Here is a 25,000-nt window from a genome sequence, read left to right on the forward strand (position 1 = left end):
TATATTTTATTTTTAGTTTTTGATGGATCTGGCTAAAGGTTTGTTGATTTTGTTTATCTTCTCAAAAAACCAGGTCTTGGTTTCATTGATCTTTTGTATTGTTTTTTTGTTTTGTTTTGTTTTGTTTTTTTGGTCTTTATTTCATTTATTTCCACTCTGATGTTTATTATCGCCGTCTTTGTACTAACTTTGGAGAAATGTCTCTTCAGATCCTCTGCCCATTTTTCAATTAGGTTGTTGAGTTGCATGAGTTCCTTGTACATTTTGGATATTAGCTCCTTATCAGTGGCACTCTTTGCAAAAATCTTCTCCCAATCAGTTAGTTGTCTCTTTATTTTGTTGACGGTTTCTTTTGCTGTGCAGAAGCTTTTAAGTTTCATGTAGTCCCATTCGTTTATTTTAGCTTTTAGTTCCATTGCCTTTGGAGTCAAATTCATAAAATGCTCTTTGAACCCAAGGTCCATAAGTTTAGTACCTATGTTTTCTTCTATGCAGTTTATTGTGTCAGGTCTTATGCTTAAGTCTTTGATCCATTTTGAATTAATTTGGGTACATGGTGACAGATAGCAGTCCACTTTCATTCTTTTCCACGTGGCTATCCAATTCTCCAAGCACCATTTATTGAAAAGGCTGTTTTTCCTCCATTGTATGTTTTTAGCTTCTTTGTCAAAAATTATCTGTCCATATTTATGTGGTTTTATTTCTGGGTTCTCAATTCTATTCCATTGGTCTATGTGTCTGTTTTTCTGCCAATACCATGCTGTTTGCTAGACATTCAATTTGCTAGAATTTTGTTTAGGATTTTTGCATCTATATTCAGTAGAGACATTGGTCTGTACTTTTTTTTGTGTGTGTTGTCCTTACCAGGTTTTGGTATCAGGGTAATGTTGGCCTCATAAAATGAGTTAGGGAGTACTGTCTTTTCTTCAATTTTTTTTGGAACAGTTTGAGCAGGATTGGTATTAGATCCTCTTTTAAGCTTTGGTAGAATTCACTAGGGAAGCCATCTGGTCCCAGACTTTTGCTTTTCGTAAGGTTTTGGATGACTGATTCAATTTTGTTACTGGTGATCCGTCTGTTTAGATTTTCCAGTTCTTCATGGTTCAGCCTTAGAAGGCTATATGTTTCTAAGAACTTGTCCATTTCTTCTAGGTTATTGAATTTGGTGGCATGTAGTCCTTCATACTATTCTTGGATGATCCTTTGTATTTCTGTGGTGTCTGTGATAACTGCCCCTTTTTCATTTCTGATTTTGTTAATTAGTGTCTTCTCTCTTTTTATCTCACTGAGTCTAGCCAAGGGTTTGCCAATTTTGTTAATCGTTTCAAAGAACCAGCACTTTGTCACACTCTTTTTTTCTATTGTCTTTTTGTTCTCTATTTCATTCATTTCTGCTCTGATTTTTGTTATTTCCTTCCTTCTGCTGACCTTGGGTTTTACTTGTTCTTCTTTTTCTAGTTCTTTAAGGTGTAACATGAGGTTATTTATTTGGGATTTTTCTTTCTCGAGATAGGTCTGTAATGATATATATTTCCCTCTTAAAACTGCTTTCGCTGCATCCCTAACAATTTTGGTAGGATGTATTTTCATTGTCATTTGTTTCTATGTATCTTTTGATCTCTACTCTAATTTCTTCTTTGACCTGGTCGTTCTTTAAAAGTATGTTGTTTAATCTCCATTTATTTGTGTTTTTTCCTGCTTTCTTTTTGCAGTTGATATCCAATTTCAAAGCTTTGTGATCAGAGAATATGCTTGGTATGATTTCAGTCTTCTTAAATTTGCTGAGCCTGAATTTATGTTCCAATATATGGTCTATCCTTGAGAATGTTCCATGTACACTCGAAACGAATGTATAGTCTGATGTTTTAGGATGAAGTGCTCTTTATATGTCAATTATGTCCATTTCATCTAATGAGTCATTTAGGGCTGCTATTTGGTTATTTATTTTGTTTGGATGATCTACCCATAGATGTCCGTGATGTGTTTAAGTCCCCTAGTATAATTGTGTTTTGGTCAATTTCTCCCTTTAGTTCTGTTAGTAGATGCTTGGTATATTTCGGTGCGCCCTGATTGGGGGCATAAATATTGATGACTGTTATGTCTTCTTGTTGTATAGTCCCCTTTACCATTATGAAATGTCCATCTTTGTCTCTTGTTACCTTTTTCACCCTGAAGTCTGTTTCATCTGATATCATTATGGCTACACCTGATTTTCTCTGGGCACCGTTTGCTTGGAGTGTCAATTTCCACTCTTTCACTTTGAGTCTATGCTTGTCCTTGTAGCTGAGATGTGTCTCTTGTAGACAGCATACGGTTGGGTTTAGTTTTTTGATCCAATCTGATAATCTGTGTGTCTTTATTGGTGAGTTCAGTCCATTTACATTTAGGGTGATTATTGATACGTGAGAATTTCCTGTCATTCTATCTCTAGTTTTCTGGTAAGGCTGTGTCTTCATTGTTTCTTTGCCTTTTTGTTGTTGTCTATTATTTATGTGTGGTGGTGTTCTATGATGTTTCCCTCTGTTTCTTCTTTTATTACAGTATATATTTCTGTTCTGGATTATATTTGAGTGGTTACCCTTAAATTTATGTAAAAAGAAGTTTGATATTTAGAGTATTCCAGTTTCTTCAGCACGCTTACTTTCTCGATTCCCATATTTCAGTTCAGGCCTTTACTCTCCCCCTGTTTATGTTTCGGTTGCCACAAATTGTCCTTGTTGATGGTGGTCCTTTAGTATTTCTTGTAGTGCAGGTCGTGTATTAGAAAATTCCCTCAGCTTCTATATGTCTGGAAAGGTCTTTATTCCTCCTTCATATCTAAAGGATATCTTTGTGGATATATTATTCTTGGCTCATAATTTCTCTCCTTCAATAGTTTGAATATTTGGTTCCACTCCCTCCTGGCTTGTAGAGTTTCTGCTGAAAAATCTGATGATAATCTAATGGGCTTTCCTTTGTAGAATACCGTCTTCTTTTCCCTGGCTGCCTTGAGGATTCTTTCTTTGTTGTTGATTTTAGACAGCTTCAATACAATGTGCCTTGGAGAAGGCCCGTTGGGATTGAGGTAATTAGGTGTTGTATTTGCTTCTTGGATTCCAGGATCCAGTTCTGTCCACAAGTTTGGGAAGTTCTCATCAACAATTTGTTTGAATATATTCTCTGTTCCCTTCTCTCTTTCTTCTCCTTCTGGTATGCCCATTATTCTTATATTGCTCTTTCTGATGGAGTCAGAAAGTTTTTGTAGAATTCTTTCATTTCTCTTAAGTCTCAAGTCTCTTTTATCTTCCATCTGTAATTTCCAGGTTTCTATCTTCGATGTCACTGATTCTTTCCTCCATCTGGTCAACTCTACTACCTAAGCTGGTTATTTCATTCTTAATTTCTTCTACTGAGTTCTTAATCTCCAGAAATTCTATTTGGTTCTTTTTCAAAATTTCAATCTCTTTCGTAAAATGCCCATGTTGTTCTTTGATTGTGTTTCTGAGTTCATTAAACTGCCTTTCTGTGTTTTCTTGCATCTCATTGAGTTTTTTCAGAACTGCAATCTTGAATTCTGTGTCATTTAAGTCACGTATTTCCATATCTTTAAGTTCCTTTTCTGGAGACTTTTCACTTTCTTTCTGAGCTGTCTTGTTGCCTTGGTTATTCATGGCAATTACTGATTTATTATTTCTCTTCCTAGACATCTACAGGAGTGGCTTCTGCAACAGGTTGATAGGAAGAGGTCTTTCTTTTGTTTTCCAGTACTTGTTGGTAAATGTTTTATTTTCTCTCCGACTGCTGCTTTTTTTTCTCTCTCTCACATGGTAGTGCTATGTTTTCTCTGCACTATTCCAGCTTCTCACGCAATGGAGGAATCCCTGGCAGATGGGCTTCTCCTGTGTTAATAGTTCGCCTGGGTCACAGGGCACAGTGTCCGTGTGGATATGTGGAGAGCTTTTGAAGTTCCAAAGTTCTTCCTGCACCAGATTCAGAGCCCGTGTGTTTCAGCAGTTCTGTTTACTCCTGCAGGGATTTGCTTAGATAAGTGGGGCCAGGGGTGAGGTGAGTTGTGAGAGATGGCCCAGAGCAATGGCGGTGACCACCACCACAGCCGGTCCTGCTTCCACAGCTCCCTCTCCTTTGCCGGAACTAGTTGGGCTGTGAATCTGTGTGGTCCACAGTTCTCAGAACAGCAAATATTATGTTCTTTTGACCTGACACTGCTACTGTTCCGCTTCTAGCACCAGGCAGGTGGGGGCGGTCGAGCTCTGGCAGGGTAGGGAGGGGGCAGCTAGTCTCAGTGCCTAAGGCTTCCGTTCTCTGCTCAACAGTGAAGGCTTAAACCACCATTTTCAGTCTTCTTCCCTTAGTCTTTTCTCCAAGGTCTCTGCCGTGAGCATTGGGTTCAGCCGTGTTATATGCTGCCCCCTCAGCTCTGTGGCCCATAAGCAAGACCTAGCAGTTCGAGTTATTCCCTCTCCCTCAGCTGCGGTAGTTCTGGGATCCTGGAACACTGAGCTAGGTCTGCGTCCTGTGCCCTTCCCTCCTCCCCCACTCACGCAATTTGCCCACTTTGAGGTGAATTCAGTGGTGGGCCTGTTCGTCTTGCCTGTCTGCTGTGCAGGGAGTCCTTTGTGGAGTTATTGTTGTTCGATTAGTTGTAAATTTAGGGGAGCTTTACAGAGGCTCACCTCACACGGCCATTTTGATGACCTCTCCAGTTTCCTTTTCTTATATGGTATCTTCATCTGGCTTTTCTATGAAGATAACGCTGGCCTATAATGAGTTTGGAAATGTTCCTTTCTCTTCAATTTTTTAAAGAGTTTGAGAAAGACTGGCACTAATTCTTCTTTAACTGTTTGCTAGAATTCACTGATGTGGTCCTGGGCTTTTCTTTGTTGGGGAGTTTTTGAGTATTGATTCACCCTTCTTACTAGTTTTAGGTCTGTTCAGGTTTTCTATTTCTTCTTAAAACTGTTTTGGTAGTTTTGTGTTTCTAGGAATTTGTCCGTTTCTTCTAAATTATCCAATTTGTTAGTAATAGTTGTTAATAATATTATCTTATAATAACCCTTCTTGTTTATGTATTCTCTTATAACCCTGTTTTTATTTCTGTAAAGGCAGTAGTAATGTCCCTTCTTTCATTTATTATTTTAGTTATTTGAATCTTCTCTCTTTTTTCCTTAGTCTAGTTGAAGATGTGTCAATTTTGTTGATCTTTTCAAAGAACCAACTTTTGGTTTCATTGATTTTTTCTACTGTTTTTTCATTTTTCTCCAGTCTAATATTTATTATTTTGCTCCTTCTGTTAGCTTTGGGTTTGGTTTGCAATTATTTTTCTAATTCCTCAAGGTGTACAATGAGATTATTGATTTGAAATCTTCTTTTTTAGTGTAGGCATTTACAGCTATAAATTTCCCTCTGGGTACTGCTTTCACTGCATCCTGTAAGTTTTAATATGTTGTGTTTTTCTTTTCATTCATCTTGAGATACTGTCTAATTTCCCTTGTGATTTCTTCTTTGACTCATTGGTTGTTCAAGAGTGTGTTGTTTAACTTCCAAATATTTGTGATTTTTCTAGATTTCCTTCTGTTATTGATTTCTATAATAGTTTCTTTCCTTTGTGAGCACAAATGATACTTGGTAAGATCTTATTGTTTTAAAATTTATTTAGACTTGCTTTGTGACCTAAAATATAGTTTGTTCTGGAGAATATTCCATATGCACTTGAGAAGAATATTTACTCTGCCTTTGGTGGAGTGTTCTATTTATGTATGTTAGGTCTAGTTTGTTTACAATGCTGCTCAAGTCCTCTATTTCCTTTTGGTATTCTGCCTAGATGTTCTATCCGTTATTGAAAGTGATGTGTCAAAGTCTCCAGCTATTATCATTAAAACTATTTCCCCCTTCCATTCTGTCAATTGCTGCTTTATACATTTTGAGGTTTGGTCATTAGGTGTGTATATGTGCATAATTGTTCATTTCCTTAATGGCTTGAAACTTTTATTAATATATAATGTCCTTCTTTGGCTCTTGTAAACTTGTTAACTTAAAATATATTTTGCCTAATAATAATATAGATAACCTGACTCTCTTTTGAGTTGTTATTTACATGGAATGTTTTTTCCACCCTTTCACTTTTAACCCTTTTGTGTCTTTGTATTTAGAGTAAGTCTCTGGTAGACAGCATATAAATAGATTGTGTTTTTTGTCCATTATGCCAATCTCTTCCTTTTCATTAAAGTGTTTAATCTATTTACATTTTAATTACTGGTAAGGAAGACTCCTGACATTTAGCTATTGTTGTCTGTATATTATATCTTATTTTTGTTCCTCAATTTCTCCATTATTTTCTCTTTAAATATTTATTTGATTTTTTTGTTATGTGCCATTTTTATTTCCTCTCCTTTCATTGTTAGTATATTTTAAAATTATTTCCTTTGTGGTTACCTTAGGGGTTGCAATAAATATTCTAAACTTATAACAATCTAGTTTAAATAATACCAACTTAGTTTTCACTGGTGCATTTCTTGTAGGGCAGGGTCTATTAGCAACAAAATATTTTAAAAAGATTTTTATTAAAATATAGCTAGCATACAATATTATATTAATTTCAAGTGTACACAATAGTTATTCAACTTTTATATACCTAAAGAAGTGATCACCATGATAAGTTTAGAAACCATTTAACACTGTACCACACTATCACAATATTATTGACTATGTTCCCTATGTTATACGTTATATCCCCATGACTTACTTTTTCACTCCTTTATGTTGTCTGTGTGTGTCTTTTGATCTAAAGTAAGTCTCTTGTAGGCAGCATATGTAAGGGTCTTCTTTTCCTATCTATTCAGCCACCCTGTCTTTAGATTGGATCATTAGTTCATTTATACTGAAAGTAATAGCTGATATGTATTTTTTGCCACTTTATTATTCATATTTTTGATCTGTTGTTGTTGTCGTCCTCCTCCTCCTCCTCCTCCTCCTCCTCCTCCTCCTCCTCCTCCTCCTCCTCCTCTTCTTTTTTCTTCTCCTTCTCCTTCTCCTTCTCTTTCTCCTTCTCCTTCTTCTCCTTCTTCAAGAAGTCCTTCTAAGATTCCCTGTAATTCTGGTTGAACTCCTCTAGCTTTTGCTTGTCTGGGAATCTCTTTATCTGTCTTTTTATTCTAAATGATAGTTTTGCTGGGTAATCTTGGTTGTAGGACCTTACTTTTCATCACTTTGAATATTTCCTGCCAATTCTTTCTGGCCTGCAAATTTTCTGTTGAGGAAGGAGCTGATAATCTTATGGGAGCTCCCTTGTAGGTAACTAACTGCTTTTCTCTTGCTGCTTTTAAGGTTCTCTCTTTGTCTTTAACCTTTGGCATTTTAATTATGATGTGTCTTGGTGTGGGCCTCTTTGGGTTCACCTTGTTTGGGACTCTGCACTTCCTGGGCTTTTATATCTCTTTCCTTCACCAGGTTAGTGAAGTTTTCTGTCATTATTTCTTCAAATAGGTTTTCAATTATTTGCTCTCTCTCTTCTCCTTCTGGTACCCCTATGACGCAAATGTTGGTAAGCTTGATGTTGTCCCAGAGGCCCCTTAAACTCTCATCATTTTTTTTAATTCTTTTTTCCTTTTGCTGTTCTGATTGGGTGTTTTCTGCTACCTTATCTTCTAAATCACAGGTTCAGCCCTCTGCTTCATCTAATCTACTGTTGATTCCCTCTAATGTATTCTTCATTTCAGTTATTGTATTCTTTATTTCTTTGTTTTCTATCTCCATTTTTATATTTCCTATCTCTTTATTGAAGTTCTCCCTGAGATCGTTGAGCATTTTTATAACGATTGTTTGGAACTCTGCATCTGGTAGATTGCTTGTCTCCATTTTGTTTAGTTCTTTTTCTAGAGCTTTGTCCTGTTCTTTCACTTGGGACATGTTTCTTTGTCCCCCTACTTTGGCTGCCTCTCTGTACTTGTTTCTGTGTATTAGGTAGGGCTGCTATGCCTCCTGGTCTTAGTAGAGTGGCCTTATGTAGTAGGTGTACTGTGGGGCTTAGAGGCACAGTCTTCCTGATCACCTGAACTGGGTACTCCAGGTGTGTCCATTGTGTGGGTTGTTGGTGTCCTCCTGATGTAGTTGAGCGTTGGTTGTGTTTGCACATTAATGGAAAGGATTGATCCTCAGGCAGATTGGTTGTGAGGACTGGCTGTAACTACATTGGAAGGGCTGTGGTGCAGGGCTGACCCCACAGAGCAGGATTTGCTTTGGCAGGGCTCTGGTGCCTGCCCAGTGCATCCTTTGGGTGTGTTGTACACAAAGGCTGCCAGGTGATGCTCTGGCTGAGTCCAAAGTTGACCACCAGATGTACCAGAATGGAGGCCTCCTGGGAGGGCCCCACCACAAGCCAATTACAGCTGTAGCCCATGCCATGACCGAGGCCATATGGCATGAGCCACAAAGCAATCCACAGATGGCCACTGCTCGCTCTGGGCTTGGAAGTGCCTCAAGAGGCCAAGCCTTGAACCGACACCAGCTATCACAAGTGCTGGGCTTATGGCTGTTCAGCCAGAGGTATGGGACACACCAAAGGAAGATGATGCTTGTTCAAGTTTTGTGAACCTTTGAGAGATTTTAGGAGAGTCTGCAGCATGAGCCAAGACAAGCCATTTATATGGAAAAGCCACTGGAAGCAGCTTGAGTGTGCCCAAAAGTTGGGTGGGGAAGGGTCTCAGGGAATCATGGCGAATGAACAGTGTTAGCCAGGCTAATGGAGACTCATATATGACAACCACCTGTGTCTGCACACTGGGAGAGCTCCACAAAGAAACAATGGTTTCTGCCAGCTCCTCCATCTGGAAGATTGCTGCCCCTCTAGGCCTCACCCTGAAAACAGACAATTCAGTTCCTCTCGGCATGTTCCTGGTGCCTTTCAATCTGCTGCCCCAGCTCTGGTGTTCAGAGCGAGTGAGTCCATCAGAGAGTAAGTCTATGTGCAGGCCCTTTAAGAGGAGCACCTGGAACTTCAGCTGCCCTCTTTCTCACTCACCTACCATCTTTTCCCAGCACTGGAACCCTGGGCTGGGGAGCCTTGTGTGCGGCTGGGACTCCTTGCTCCTCTAGGGTGGACCTACACAGCCAAGATATCCCTCCCAAATTTTAATGGTCACCCACACATGTGGGACCAGCCCATTCTATGTCTCTACCCCTTCACCAGTCTCAGGGTGGCTCCTTCTTTATATCCTTAGTTGTAAGGCTGTGGTTTAGCTAGATTTCAGGCAATTCTTAGTGATCAGGTTGTTTTGTAGTTTAGTTGTAATTTTGATATGGTGGTGAAAGGACATATGCACAATATTTACCTACTCCACCATCTTGACTGAATCTCCTATTAGCAACAAATTCTGTCATCTTTTATTTATCTGGAAATGTCTTAAATTTTCCTTCATTCTTGAAGGGCAATTTTGACATACATACAATTCATGATTGACAATTGTGGTGGTTAGTTTTTTGTGTCAACTCTCGGGTAGGCTATGGTTCCTAATTATTTGATCAAACAAAAGTCTAGATGTTGCTGTAAGGGTATTTTTCAAATGTGATTAACACTTACAATCAGTAGACTTTACATAAAGCAGATTACCCTCCACAATGCGTTGAAGGCCTTAAGAGAAAAGACTGAGTTTGCCCAAATAAGAAGAAATTCTCCTCAAGACTGCAACATAGAACCACTGCCTATGTCTCTAGCCTGCCTGACTGGTGGGATTCAGAATCATTCACAATACAAACTCTTACCTGTATTGCCATTCCTTCAGACTTCAGATTTATCAGCCCTCACAATTATATGAGCCAATTCCTTAAAATAAATCTCTTTTTCTCTTTCTTTCTCTGTCTATATATAACCTGTTGGTTCTATTTCTCTGGAGAACTCTGACCAACACAAGTTTTTTCTTTCAGTACTTTAAATATGTCATTCTGCTGTCTTCTGGCCTTAATGGTTTCTGATGAGAAATCACTGAGCTGTTAATCTTATACATGACAAGTCACTTTTCTTTTGCTCCTTTCAAGATTCTTTCTTCGTCTTTGTCTTTTGATAATTTGACTATAATGCATCTCAGTGTGGATTTCTTTAAATCAATCCCTGTTGCAGTTAGTTGAGCTTCTTGAATATGTATTTTTACATCTTTCATGAAATTTGGGGAGTTTTCAACCTGTCCCCTTCCTCTTTTCTCATTCTGAGATTTCCATTGTGTGTATGTTGGTATGTGTAATTATGTCCCACAGGTTCTTTAGGCTCTGTTCACTTACTTTTCTTTATCCTTTGTTCTTTCTGTTTCTTGGACTCAATAATTTCAATTGTCCTGTCTTCAGGTTTACTGGTTCTTTCTTCTACATGCTCAAATATATTGCTGAATCTCTCTAGTGAATTTTTCTTTTCAGTTATAGTAGTCCCCTTTTATCTGTGGTCAACTACAGTTCAAAAAAAATTAAATGGAAAATTCCAGAAATAAAAAGTTCAATAAACAATTCATAAGTTTTAAATTGAGCACTGTTCTGAGTAGTATGGTGAAATTTCCTGCAACCCTGTTCCAATCCCATCCAGATGTGAATCACACCTTTGTCCAGTGTATCCACACTGTATATATTACCCAACTGTTAGTCACTTAATAGCTGCCTCAGCTATCAGATCAACTGTTATGGCATTGCAGTGCTTGTTTTCAAGTAACCCTTATTTTACTTAATAATGACCCCAAAGTGCAAGAGTAGTGATGCTAGCACCCCAGATATGCCGAAGAGAAGCCATAAAGTACTTCCTTTAAGTAAAAAGGTGAAAGCTCTCAACATAATAAGGAAGGAAGAAAATCATATGCTGAGGTTGCTAAGATCTATGGTAAAAATAAATCTTCTATCTGTGAAATTGAGAAAAAGGGAAAAGAAATTTGTGCTAATTTTGCTGTTGCACAAAAGTTACAATCACAGTGCATAATAAGTACTTAGTCAAGATGGGAAATTAAATTTGTGGGTGAAAGACAGGAACAAAAAACGTGTTCCAATTGATAGCAACTGTTGCACCAAAAAGCATTGAGCCTATACGAAGACTTCAGCAAGGTATCCCCTGAAATGAGTGATCACACTCACATAACTTTTATTATAGTCTATTATTATAGTTGTTCTATTTTATTATTAAGCATTTTTGTTAATCTCTTACTGTGCCTAATTCATAAATTAAATTTTATCATTGGTGTTTACATATAGGGAAAAAAACATGGTACATATAAGGTTTGGTACCATCCGCAGTTTCAGGCATCTACTGGGGGTCTTGGAATGTATCCCCCATGGATAAGGGAGGACTAGTGTATTGTATTTTTGAACTTCAGAATTTCTATTTGGTTTCTTTTTAGAATTTCTCTTTTTATTGATATTCTCATTTTGTTCATACATTATTTCCCTGGTTTCTTTTCATTGTTTGTCCATGGTTTCCTTTTGCTTTTTACCATTTTAAGATAGTTAATTTAAATTAAGTCTAATGTCTGAATTTCCTCAGTGACAGTTTTTGTGAATTTATTATTTTCCTTTGAATGTCTACTATTTCCCTGTTTCTCTGAATGCTTTTTAATTTTTGTTGTTGTTGTTGTTAAAAACTGGATATTCACATGTTATAAGTTGGTAACTCTAAAAATCAGATTCTCCCCATTTCCCAGGATTTGCTGTTCTTAGCTCATGTTCAGCCAGTATTTCGACAGAGATTTCCATGAATGCCAGTAGCTTTAAAATAAAACAAAAACCCTCACCATTCTTTATGTATTTGCTCTATGTTGAGGCACTCCTTTAACAGTTATCCAGACAATTTACAATACCTCAGCTTTTACTTCCTACTTTCACTGTGCCTGTAGATTAACCAGTGGTGAGAGCTTAGGATCTTCCCAGGTCTTTTCTGAGCATGCATCCTATTCTGGGCATGCACTTAGCTTTCTAATTTTCTAGTCTACATGAGTACTTTTAAATGTTCTAATTTCCCCAAGAAACTCTCTCCCCAGCTTCTCCTTTCAGGCTTTATATGAAATTTATTGGATGTCTCAATAACCTTTTGCTCAGACAGCTATAAATTTTTCATTTGCTTTACAGTGTTTTTGAGCACTGCCCACAGATTTTACACCCTGTGTGAGTTCCAAGTTAGGTGAAACAAAGACTAGCGCCTTGTGTCAATCCTTTAGGTAGCCCCCAGACAGGTTAGAACTGACAAATACAAGAATTTGCAATTAAGGTCTGCTGTGCTCCCTCTGGAAACAAGGGCTGCTATCTTCAAGACTGCCACCAAGCCAGGGACGGAGGGGAGTGGGGGTGGCAAAAGCAAAGATGTCACAATGCTTTCTTACCAGTTTAAAGTTGCCTTTTACATGATTTAGCATTCACTTGTTTGCCACCTTTTACTATTTTCCAAAGTTCTGAGAAAGTTGGTTGTCACAGTTGCTGGTTGATTTTTTGTTTGTTTGTTTGTTTGTTTGTTTGTTTGTTTTGTGTGTGTGTGTGTGTGTGTCTTTTTATGTTTCTGTGGGTGAATGAGAGTTTGGAGCTTCCTACTCTGCCATTTTGCTGATGTCTGCAGACAATTTTTAATTGTGTTTCTTCCTGCTGTCATAATCAACCTGATTGTATAGAGTTCAATTAGATTGTTTACATACCAAGAATTATATTAAAGCAGAATGCTTGAAAGAACATTTGTTATAATTTACAAGTATTAGGGGGAAAGTTTGTACATCTTGTTTGTACATAAATCCTGTTGGCTCTGCTGGTTACCTCTCCCTGCTCATTTGTCTCCTGCTTGCATTGTTGCCAGAGACAAGGCTCTGAGGTCCAACCGACCTAGGTTTGAACTGCTCTCCACCTTTTAATAGCTGTGTGGCCAAAGTCAAAATCAACTTATTTTACCTTTCTGAGTCTCCATTTACTTATTGGTAAAATGGGAGAAAATCCTTATCCTACTGATAGGGATTTTCCAAAGTGAAGTGAATTTCACTTCACTTACTGATGTGAAATTCCAATGAGAAAATGCATGTAGAGTCATGAACACCATACTTGCCTGTAGTAAGTGCTCAGTGAGCACTGGTTCTTATTATTCTGGGAGGGGGGTCACTAAGAAGAAGAGGACAGAGTAGCTTGGGGCATGTTGGTGAGAAGCAAGCAGTGGATCTGCCTAGAGGAAGGTGTGCAATAAGAGAGTCAGGTCTGTTTTACCCTTGGCAAAAGGAAGCCCGTGTTCCTTGAGCTAAAGAATGATGAGATCAAGGAAGTTCTTAAGAAACCAATTCTGAAGGAAAAGATTTGGGGAGGAAAAATGGGAGAGAATGAATTATTAAGAAATATTAAAAGGTTAGAAATTACATTCTGTATTTCAGGCAGATTTAAGTCAGAAGTAGTTATGACTTTAAATGACATCTATATGCTGATGACTCACAAATTTATATCTCCAATCAGGACCTCTCATTGTCATTGGGATATGTAGTAGGCACTTCAGACTAATACATCCAAAATTTTTTAACTGGCCTCCTAATACTCACCCCTACACAGCCCCTCCTGCATTCTTTCCATCTCGATTCATAGTAGCTCCATTCTTTCAGTTACTCAGGCCAAAAATCTTGAAGGCATCTCTCTCTCCTCTCTCTCCCTCATACTCCCATTTAGGCTTCAGAACATCTTGTCGTTTCTATCTTCAAAGCATCCAGACAGAATCCAACCATGACTTACCTTCCTACCACCACTCTGCACCTCTTTGTCCAAGCTACCATCATCTTCTGCCTGATCATGGCCCTGGCCTCCCCACTTAGCTCCCTGTGACCACCCTCGCCCCCTGAAGTCCATTCTCAACCCCCAAAGCCACTTGAGTCAGAGCATGGCCTGAGAGTCTGAGAACATTCTGGTGACTCCCAGATCACTAAAGGTAAAACCAAAGACTTGGAGTAGTCTTCCAGGCTCTTACTGACCCCCCTGACTTCATTCCTTCCCATCACTACTCCCCTCACTCACTCAGCCCCAGCCACACCAGACTCCTCACTGACCTTGAACACTCTTAGTGCACTTTCACCTCAGGGCTTGAGAGTTGCTCCACCTGGAATGCTCTTTCTCCAGATTCCCGCAACGGCCTTCACTCCTCACTCTCTCTCAGCCGTCAGGCCTTTCTCAAAAGTCACCTGCACAGACAGGCCTTTCTTGGGCATCCCCATCGAAAATGCCAACACTCACCTGTGCCTCCTTCTTCCTTCCCTCCCCTCCCTCCTCTTTTAGTTCTTCTAGTGCTCATAAGTATCTAACACAACATATATTTCACCTATTTACCTTGTTACCTTCTCCTACTGGGATGTAGGCTTCAAGGGAGTAGGGATTTTTGTTTGTTCTGTTCTCTGCTGTGTCCCAGTGTCTGGGCCTGTGCCTGGTATACCTTAAGGACCAATAAATATTAGTTTAAATGAACCTACATGGAGCTGAATGCTGGAACGACAGGAGATGAGACTGTGGAGGAAGCAAGGAAAGACAGAACCCAGCAGACAGCAGGACGTCGACAGTGGTCCCTCCAAAGGGTGCAGAGGTAGGAGAGAACCTGGAGGCACAGGCAGCAAGTGACATGAGAATGTCAAGATGAAAAGGGCTGATGGGCACGAAACTGTAAGCAGGAGTGATCTTCAGAAAAAGATGAATTCATGGTTGATCAAAAACATAGAAAAAGAATGTCCTCAAAGACTTGCAATGGGAGGGTAAATTGGCACAATAACTGTCATGTGGGGCGGCCTGCGGGTCCTCTGGTCCCGCCCCCCACATAATAACGCAGGATATGGTGAGGCCAGAAAGGAACACCCACGAGCCAAAGATGGGGGAGTCATACCACTATATTCTCCCTGGCGGCTGGGCGAGACACACATAGTAGTAGCCACACGATCCACAGTCCCCATTCACTTCTCTGCCTGCCAACCAACCAACCAATCAACCAGCCCCGCAGTTACATCAGTAGCCAATTGGCTAACCGGTTATAGCTGATGGCCAAGCAGTCACAGTCTACAGTCATTCACTCTCCGAGCCAGCACTTCCCCACGCAAGACCGAGAGCCTGGAAACTGCTCTCTGGGACTCTGTTCCCACAGTAACTTTAGAAGGCATCTTGGCAGTGTGTTAAAATTTAACCACATACTGAAGAATCCAGTAAATGGAGACTCAGAAAGGTCAATTTTCTCAATTTTACACATATACACACACACACAAACACATATGTACTCACAGCATATGTACATGGAGGCACGCCCATGAATACTTCCTGAAACTTTCTTGGTGACAGTGAAAAATTAGAAACAAGCAGAAAAAGGCATAACTGAGTAAACTGCCGTACGTCCATCACAGGAAATGCAATGCAGCAGATCTACGTATATTGACAGGGCGTTAGGGATAAAGTATGTTTCTGAATTTCATGTACATATGATCCCACTTCCATTGAAAAACACAGAGGGAGGGAAGGAGGAAGAATTATGGGTAATTTAAATATTTTTGTACTTTTCGATAATTTTTAAGGTTTCTTAAAAATTGTGGGGCTACACGACACTTATAATCTAAAAAAACGTTGAAGTTTATAACATATTTCTTTGTACCAGCAGAAGTATTTTAAAGAAGCAAAAAAGGAGATGAGTCAGTGCGTCCATCTGCCAAGAGGGGTGGGGGAGAACTGGGTGAGCCATTGAATATGCTGATGGTTCCTCACCTCTGAAAGCACAGACAGGTTCAGGAGACCGTGGGCTGAGAGCTTCAACTGCAGGAGGTAAAGGAGGGGGTACAGATGAGGAAGCAATGAGCACAGGCAGCTCTTTCCACAGTAGGGGAGGAGAGAAGTATTTTGAGAAGATCAAGGGGAGAATTTTTATGGCTGAAGGAGACTTGAGTATTGCAAGGTATCAGCGGGTGGTTGATTTTTAAAGTTAGCTTTGTATATTTCTGAATGATAATTCATATTACACTGCCAGCCAACATTTACTGAGGGCCGGTGACAAATGCCAGGGTGTTAACAAAGCAAAGTAGGGAGCGTCGGCGCTGCCCTCCCTGTCCCACACACCCCTACCACTGCAGGTGCAACACTGAGATCACAGCACGCAGAGTGGTCCATTTGCAGATTCTCATATGTAAACTCTGCGTCTGAATTCTGTGTGTTTCTTTAAAAATCACAGCTCTTTATCATGTCCTAAAGCCCTGCTGGCTTTGGAAATATGCTTGATCTTTCTTGAACTTACTATGCCTTAAGCGATAGAACATTTTTGTTCTTTCTTTATTACCTGCAAATTATAATAGCTCAGCAATAATGTCTCCACTCTTGTGTCAGTGCTGATGAAACTAAACTAACTAATGTTTAACAAAAAGTTCTGAACAATTTTCCTGGCCAGGGTCTGCTCCTTGCCTGCTGTATTTAGGTCTGCCAAATGACCCGCGAAAGGGCATGAGAAGGAATTGAAACTGGCCCATAAACATGGAGTCCACCTGTATTTAGTTAAGATGCTAGCAGTGCACTAGCTGCACACAGCAGTGGTCACTGGCATTGCATCTGCCAAGCAGAGAAGGGGGGATGGCTTGTCTCTCTGTTTGCCTTGACTTCCTGACCACCAGTATTTACATCATTTGCAGATGGTGCACAGTTCTGCCAGCACTGAGAAAAGGGAGGCTTTTCCGTGTCCCTTTAGTTTACCCAGATCCCCCTTGAAGAATGAGGTGCCACTTCAAAGAGTTAGGCGTTCAGCGGGTGGCCTTACAGCTTCGGGTTGATTTATGCTGGAGTTTAACCACTGCCTTTGCAAGACTTTGTTGCATGGAGTATATTTATCTGACCTTTCTTTGAATAGACAACCCCATGGCAGCTCATAGGAACAAATGGGTCCTCCATGTAGAGAAGTGGCATTTGGATGAGCTGCAGGAATTCTGGTGCTTCTTCAAGTTTGATCCCTTAAGCCTGCACTGGCCACCCGACCCACTGGGCTCAACACATCCTGGACTGATGAGAAGGAACGGCTGTCCTGAGGGTGATATATGATCTAGACTCTGAGGTGGCTTATCGCTTTAACAAAAATCAGTCTTAGGTCACTCAGGGTCCCAAAAGTCATTGGAAGTGCGCAGTGCCATCATGAGCTTGTTTATTCAATGAGATTTATTAACACTGGGCACTTGGGGGCAGAGGGATGTTTTCAGTGAGGGAGGCATGCCCTGAAAGGCGCCGAGGGCCCGTGCTTCGCCACCATATACAAGGTAAAGTGAGGAGGGATTTGCTCTCTTCAGAGAATTTCTTTCTATAGGGCTCCACTCACTCGGGTATGAGGCAGATCCCCGTTATTCAGCACACCCCACTTCCACAGGGTGGGTATTTGGTGGATCAAATCCAGTTTCTCAGATACTCCTTGCCATGGAAGGCTGCTGCTGTTCTCACAAAACACATCCCAAACTCACATGCTCCATGAAGCTCGGTCAGATTGGGCCCTGAGGAAACAGGCCATGGCAGCTGCGGGGTGCACACTTTCCCAGGGTCTCCTCTTATGGAGCCCTTCCTCACTTACTCTGCAGACACAGTGACCAGCCCCAAACTGAACCTGTGCCCTCCTTCTTTCCAGAACCCCCAGGCCTTAGAGAGTTGGTGTTGGGTGTTGGTATGATAGGGACAGCACCTATCTCCCAGAGGTGGGGTATAAAGTGAGAGTGGAGAAGATGATTTGTTCCTGATTTCTTCCTATCATATTGAAGTACAGGAACATGTTCACACAATGAAAAGCCAAGGTCATGGGGGCTGATTTGCCTCCTACCTACTACCCACTGGGGCTTTTCCCTCTCTAGCTACACCTCTCCTCTCCTGAGAGGGTCCTGCTAGGAGAGTATATGATCCCAAAAAATCTCTGCCTGTAGAGATTTATGCTTCATAGGTGATCCACTGGCCATTCCTAATGAGTCAACTGCTCCATTTTAAACAAGTCATTGGTCCAAGCTGAGTGCCTTCCTCCAAAGATGTTTAAGAACAAGACACTTAACTAGGATACAATAACATAAATATGCCAAAGAAAAAGATGCGGGTGTTCTGTGGAGATTGGCGTTTGCTGACACAAGGTCCGTTAAAGCCTCCACTGGGTGCCCCAGGAGTGCTATCTTATTAATGGAGATCCTCGCTGAGTTACTTTCTGAAGTTCCTTTCTAGAAGTGAAATTAAAATCATGCAATTAAAATGTTCACAGTTGGGGTTGGGTGTTCTTGAACTGATTGAAAGGTGAAGAAGTGGACATGTCAACACTTTGAAAAAGCAATTGTCTCTGTAATTAAATACAATTAACTGACATAACTGTCTGCTTTTCTCCGCATAAGACTGGTTGAAGTGCTAAGACTTTAAAAAACATGACCCCCATCCGATTTCTCTTTGCATCCTAACCAAAATTCTCACTGATGCATGAAAACTGCCAAAGGTGGTGATTTAGCACACAACTTTAACACCAAGGAAATTAGGGAGTAGCATGTTGGAGAAAAATAGAGCTCTAAGCTGTTCAGTGCACACCATTTCTCCTAAGCCCAGATACTCTTGCATTTCCACCATTAGAGAATAAATCTAATGATTTTTCCATAACTGATCTCTAGGAAAGGAGCCATTAAGAGTAAGTGATAACCAAAATGAAAATTCCAAAGATGAGAATAAAAGTTTAGTCTATTAGTTTTTAAAAAAATACATTTTTTTCATTATGATGGAAAATCTGGAAAATGATAAAAGAATAAAGAGAAAAAAGTTTCTCCCAATCTACTACAGATAACCACTTAGTATTTTCTTCTTTTATGCTATTACATATACATATTTTAATTAGTATTGAATATATGTATATGCATGCATGCTGATTTTTGCTTATGTTACAAACGTTTTTCTTGCTATTAAATAATTCATACATATTTTTTGAAATACCCAAATAAAGTCTCATCATGTGGGCTTAGCACTATTTACTTGACCATCCCCTTATTACTGGGTGTGTAAATTATTCACATTACTTTGATATTATAAAACTTCAGAATGAAGTGTCTTGTTGCAAAAATCTGCCTATATTTCTGATTTTTTCCTTAGGAAACTTTCTTATAAGTGCAAGTTCCTGGGCCAGAAATTAGAATCATTTTTTAATTCTAATTTTTTTGAGGCTTTAAAGGTTTTTGGCATGTACTGCCAAAATGCCCTCCAGAAAGGTGATCAATTTGTACTTCCATCAGCAGGATAAGAAATTAGTTCCACAAATCCCCTCTAACACTGAGTACTGTCTCTATAAAATGAAAATAAAAGCTCAAAAACTCTTCCTAGATAAAGCACATATTTTCACAGATCATATGGGTCTGGGGCAAATCACAACCAACCCTGGAATGCTCAGGTCTCTGGCTGTGCTTCTCAGCACAGGTAAGGGCACATTGGGACCAGCACCAGGTAAGTGCCCACCAGGACAATTGAGTTACAGCCCCCCAACAACTGGAGGGCAGACCAGCTGCTGTTATCCATGAGGATGTCTGTGTATCAGATTAATCTGAAGTCTGCTCTGTGTCACCACTTCCCTCTCCATCTTTTCCAGCTGTGTTGGCTGAAGATGGACACACGGTCATTCTAGAGAAGACAGAAGACTGGAATGTGGTAGAACTCAAGGTGAACGAAGACATTGTCTTCCAATGCAACATTGAAGATTTGGAGTTTGGTAAATGCTTCCAACCAGTGTTTTGCTTTCTCTGAAGCATCCTCAGTTTCTAGTTGAAGTGGTCAGTGTGTCGTGCCCAGATGCAAAATGGGTTTCTTTCTGAGTCTGAAATTCTTACTCACAGCCCTGTGCTCTGTGGCATGGGAATGAGCGTATCCAAAACCACACCCAATGTAAGTGCTTGATGGCTTCTTCCCAGAACACTGGGAACAGAAAAGGGACACAAAGGAAATGAAATTTTAGCTCTAGACTTCAAATGACATGATGGGAATTTAGAGGTAATGGGTTGTTTTTGGGGAAAGAGGGGAATTGAATTTTAATAATGCGTTTTATTGTTAGTAGCCTTCAAAACAGTTTTTGTTCCATTTGATTATTCTAGATAGGCTTGCTAAGACATAGTTGACATGCCAGCAGTGCATGGCATTAACAGAAATGTATAAGGATTTCTTTGTCCTGGAGAGCTTCTGGGCTGGCATGCTGGCATTGGGCATATCTCACTCTCCTCAGAAGTAAAAGCTTTGGCAATCCACTAATACTCTATTAAAGGCTAGTTAACCATGAGCATGCCTGTGTACTTTGAAAATACTCTGCCAGTGGAAGTCTTATATCTGTCTTATATGACATTAAGTTGTACATTTTCTATCTATTTCTATCTATTTCCCTAGGAGGTGATGGTAAACTAGACCCTCTGTGCCAAGAGGCCAGGTTAGCTATACTAAATGCCTACTGATCTCCTCGCGGGAACAGGCATCTCAAGTCAACAGGACAGCAGCTGCCTCAGCCATTCTGTGATGCAAACGAAAGAAGCCATTTGGGCCAGGGACACCGGGCTCTACCAGTCAGAACGAGGAAACATCAACCTGTCTTTCACAGCATAAGGTTTCTCACCTGGCTGCAAGGAAACAGGGCCCACAACAAAGTAAAATGACATCACTTGCAGCATCTCTCAATCTCAACCCATAGGGAGAGCCCTCCAATATCATGTTGAGCTGAAGGAAATAATAAAATGTTGAGCTGAAGGAAATAATAAAATGCAATCTAATAACAAAACTCCATCTGTTACTAATAATCCATAGTTGCCACAAGCATCTGAGATTTCATTCTATATTTAGTGAAGAGCTAGGAACAGGTAAAATTAAAGATGGGCAGGAGAGGGTGGGTGGGCAGAAGAGAGAACAGTGGCCTTTGAAAATCTGAACCAAAAGTTAATTTTGAAACCTGGAAACCTGAATACCAAAAGTATTTTGAAACCTGGCTAATCCTACAGGTTGATTTCTTACTCCCCAAGGAATAATACTTAAAATGCTAATAGACAATTACTTACAGTCAAACCTTCAGTTATTTTCCTTTAAAACAAGAAAATTATCTGCCTTCTTTTGCATTAGCCAGTCCAATAGGCTGTTCTGAAGAAGACCCAAAGGAGGCCAAGGCAGAAGGGTAAAGTGGCTCCCCTGTCCCTCTGAAGGAAAAGACAGCCCCATGGAGTTAAGAAAGGATTTCCATTACGGTCAGTGTAAAAAAACAGCCATGTCAAAATGACGCTCTTTTTCCTTTCAGTTCCATGCACCACACTGTAGTATATATTCCTAGCTACAGAGTACAGAAGAGGGGAGCAACAGATCTAAAGACATTACATGTGAGGTCGTGGTAGGAAGGCATCACACTTTTGTGAAGAAACATGGATTCCTGCACAGAGGATGATGGGCACATGTTGACAGAAGGACTTTCAGAGCCTCCACAAGGTAGCTGCTGGCTCTGAATACATGACCTTCAGAGGCGCCCCTGCTCCCTGTGGCTTCGTGGCACCTGGGAAGCTGTCCTTTCGATTGCCCCAGGCAGCCTCAGACCCTCCTGCACCCCAGAACCTGAAACGTGTCCAGCACTCCATGAAACCACTTGCACAAGTTCTTTGTCACACAAGGTGAAACAGGATGTAATTTTCATTTTCAGCCCAAACTTCACTAATCAATTTCATCCACAGATTATTAATCACTTAGGACTGTTTGGAAATATTTAGTCATCCTCACTGAGAAACTGAGGCTAAAAAAATTCTTGCTTCTGGTGTCTGGTGCCAGGTTTTATCCATCTTTTTTAGTAACTCTAGATTTAGTCCCCTTTTCTCCAAGAGCAGTAAGTTATTACAGATGTAGCATTCTATCTTTGTTTTCATATCAACATTCTCCTACAAGAGAAATACATTTTCATTAAAGTAAAATGGAAAAATTTAGGTAAGAATAAAGTATAAATTTGATAACATTTTGGTATATTTTAATTTGGGTTTCTTCTATTTATGTCTGAATATTCATAAAGAGACAAACACACGAGGTCTGACAATTAAGTTCGTGAATTCCTACTGGAAAAAGTGCTACCTACCTCATTGCTAAATATCACTGCAGTCAGTCACCTTAGAAGTACTCCCTTGGGAAGCTATGCACTGACACCAGCGCCTTGCGGGCCAGATCAGGTGAGTAGGGAGGGTGTTCCAATACAGTTATTTGTTTACTGGCTAAAAACTCCCTCACAGACAGTGCTGTGTGAGCTGGTGCATTGTCGTCATGCAAGAGTCACGAATTGGCAAAAAGCTCAGATTGTCTAACTTTTTCACGCAGCATTTTCAGCACTTCCAAATAGTAAATTTGGTTAACCTTTTGTACAAATTCATAATGAATAATCCCTCTGATATGAAAAATGGTTAGCAACATCATTGCAACAAGTTCAGGAACTTAATTGTCAGACATTGTATACAGTAATTGATGTAACCAATTTGGGATCATGTTGTATGTACCCAATTAGGAATGTTTTTTTTAACTTGCCATTTTTATATTGAGCTTCTTCCCATGGGACTAAAACGTTTGTTGACTGTCTAAGCATTCTATCTTAAGTCAGGAAATTTCTTCCTCTTTGAACAGTGACTCCTACTTTCACTGCCCAAACTTTTCCTGCTGAAAACTAAAATTGCAAGCTTTCTTGCCTGCATCTGGTGGAGTAAGTTCAGTTCCAACGTATCCCTCTCAGCCTGTATTTGTGCCCTCAGAGCAGCCCCCGACCTCCACCAGGACCTGCTCTCCTGCCCGCCATGACCAGAGCGGAAAGACAAGGTGTGACAAGATAGCACACAGATTCTAAGAAAAATCCAAGTGCATAAATCTTGTGGGAGATGCCACTGTGTTCCAGTTTAGATCAGAGTTAAATGACACATGAGTCAACATTACTGGAAACAGCCACAGCGTTACCTCTGGGTGGAGGCGTGGAGAAGTGGGTGGGGTAGGTGGAGGGAGGAGGCCTGCAGGACTATGGTGTCTTCCATATGGAAATGTTTTCAGTGGTGTAACCAATTGTTACTTTGCATGTGTGTGGGGTGTGAGGGGTTAGGGAGGTACTTTTCAAATAAACACTTAAAATCAAGAATTTGACTTAGAGGTCTTCTGTCCATGACCTAGTCCTTCCCTGTCATTGATTAAGAACAGCTTTCTCTTTGGAAACGTAATCATTTTTTGAGTCTAAAGAAATGTGTCCTCATCTTCTTCCTCTGTCCTATGTCTTCTTGCACGTGTCTCCCTGCAGAGAAACAGGAACACGGCTTGCTCCCGACTGAAGGCAAAAGTCTCTGTGCTTCCAGACAGTAGTTTAGTGGTTACCAGAGGGTAAGGGGGGTGAGGGTGGGAGATGAAGGTAAACGGGGTCAAACATATGGTGATGGAAGGAGAACTGACTCTGGGTGGTGAACACACAATGGGATTTATAGACGATGTAATACAGAATTGTATACCTGAAATCTATGTAATTTCACTAACAATTGTCACCCCAATAAATTAAAAAAAAAAGTCTCTGTACTTCAACGAGACAGACATTCAGGTGCCTTTTAACGCTTTTAAAATGACACTTAATTAAATCATATTTTAATTTTTACAAGATGCCAGACAATTGTATTGTTACTGGAACATGCAAAGAAAGTGTCTTTTTAGAATAACTTTCTTATTAGTTTTCAAATGAAATTTGGAATCTCTCAGCATTTTTCATCAAGTTTTAAAATTTTGAAAGAATGGAGATTTTTAGGGACCTCCCTGGACTTACTGCCTGGGGCTGCCATGGCTGTACTTGCACTCTTCATGGGTTCGTCTTTAAAAACATTGACAAACAATACTTGTGACAAGCCCATATATATAAGAACTGTGTTAAGAAATCAGTTCCCAAGGTAAGCTGCTGAGACATGTGAGCGGTGTGGGGATGAAAGGACCCCAAAGGACACTACATACCCTCGGAAACAAGGGCTCTGCTTGTGGACACATATCCCAGGCAAAATAATACTGGGACAGGGCGCTCAAATTCACCTGCGTCAGACATTCAGCCCAGCTTGGGGGCTTTGTGGGTACCATGGTGGAGAACATCTGTGACAATGTGTGTACACCCTGTGGGTGCCAAGCTTCCAGCAAAAACACACAGTTGGCCAAATCCAGAGGAAAGACAAGGAAATGTTAGTACAGGTCTCTGGCATAAAGCATGGAGAAATTTTCTTCCCAAATGGCTTGAACATTTCATAGCAATGTGACGGGGTGCCCCAGTCCTAGCTGTGAGCCGAGGTTCTGACTCCGTGGGGGAGACCTGAATTCTCCTCCATGTGGACCAGGCGTCCCCACCTTGCAGACTCAGAAAAAGAGCAGGCTGGGTGGCACTAAACTGGTACAAGGAAACATCATACGATTCCCCAGGGATAGTGGCCTCATGGGGACGCGGTGGGGCATGGGGCGTGGGGCTGGGGTGACCTGTGTAGCAGGCATCCAGGCTTACAGGGAAGCTGCATCTTGTATATCAATTTTCGGAAATTTTCTAGAAAAGCCAGGAATCTGGACTTTTATTTGAAATGTTGGTTTTAAAGTGTTGACTCAATTTTTTGAAAAACACAATGACAACAAAAAGACAAAACCATACATCTGGTCCATTATCAGGATGTTCCCCTGTTCCTGTTTGCCCAGGGCCACTCCCAGCCTAGACCTTTGGTCTGTGTGTAACTATCCCCGTAAACGACAAAGTCCCCTTCCCACAGGCACATCGCCTCTTGTCTGCAATGCTGGTGTGTGTCAGCTACTCTTTGTACTAATAAAACCACTTGACCCAACCATTTGGTTATGCAAATGAAAAGCAAACTCTGTAACTATTTGCAGATCTATGAAATGAAGACATTTAGGAAGCTGAGCCCCTAAGTATGCTTATTGTTCTCTGTGATCAAGTACAAGGAAGCCCAGGTGCAGGCAGAGTGGGGTCCCCCAGATCACAGTTCCGGAGAGGAAATGCTCCTTCTCTCCATGACACGTTGGACTGCCTATC

General features: G+C 40.5%; 1 protein-coding gene across 1 annotated transcript in view; it reads left to right on the forward strand.

Annotated features, from left to right (window-relative positions):
* LOC308508112 (UPF0728 protein C10orf53) overlaps window positions 1-20,405 on the forward strand; it is a gene marked incomplete at both ends in the record, with an annotated part of 41,588 nt that extends 21,183 nt beyond the window's left edge. Inside the window, 2 exons of the mRNA XM_081074343.1 lie at window positions 19,556-19,675; window positions 20,341-20,405. Coding sequence (XP_080930469.1) covers window positions 19,556-19,675; window positions 20,341-20,405 — 185 coding nt within the window. The remainder of the gene's footprint in view (window positions 1-19,555; window positions 19,676-20,340) is intronic.
* Between the last annotated feature and the right edge of the window lie 4,595 nt (window positions 20,406-25,000).

The sequence above is a fragment of the Rhinolophus hipposideros genome, assembly GCF_964194185.1.
Source record: "Rhinolophus hipposideros genome assembly, chromosome: 15".
Taxonomy (NCBI): Eukaryota; Metazoa; Chordata; class Mammalia; order Chiroptera; family Rhinolophidae; genus Rhinolophus; species Rhinolophus hipposideros.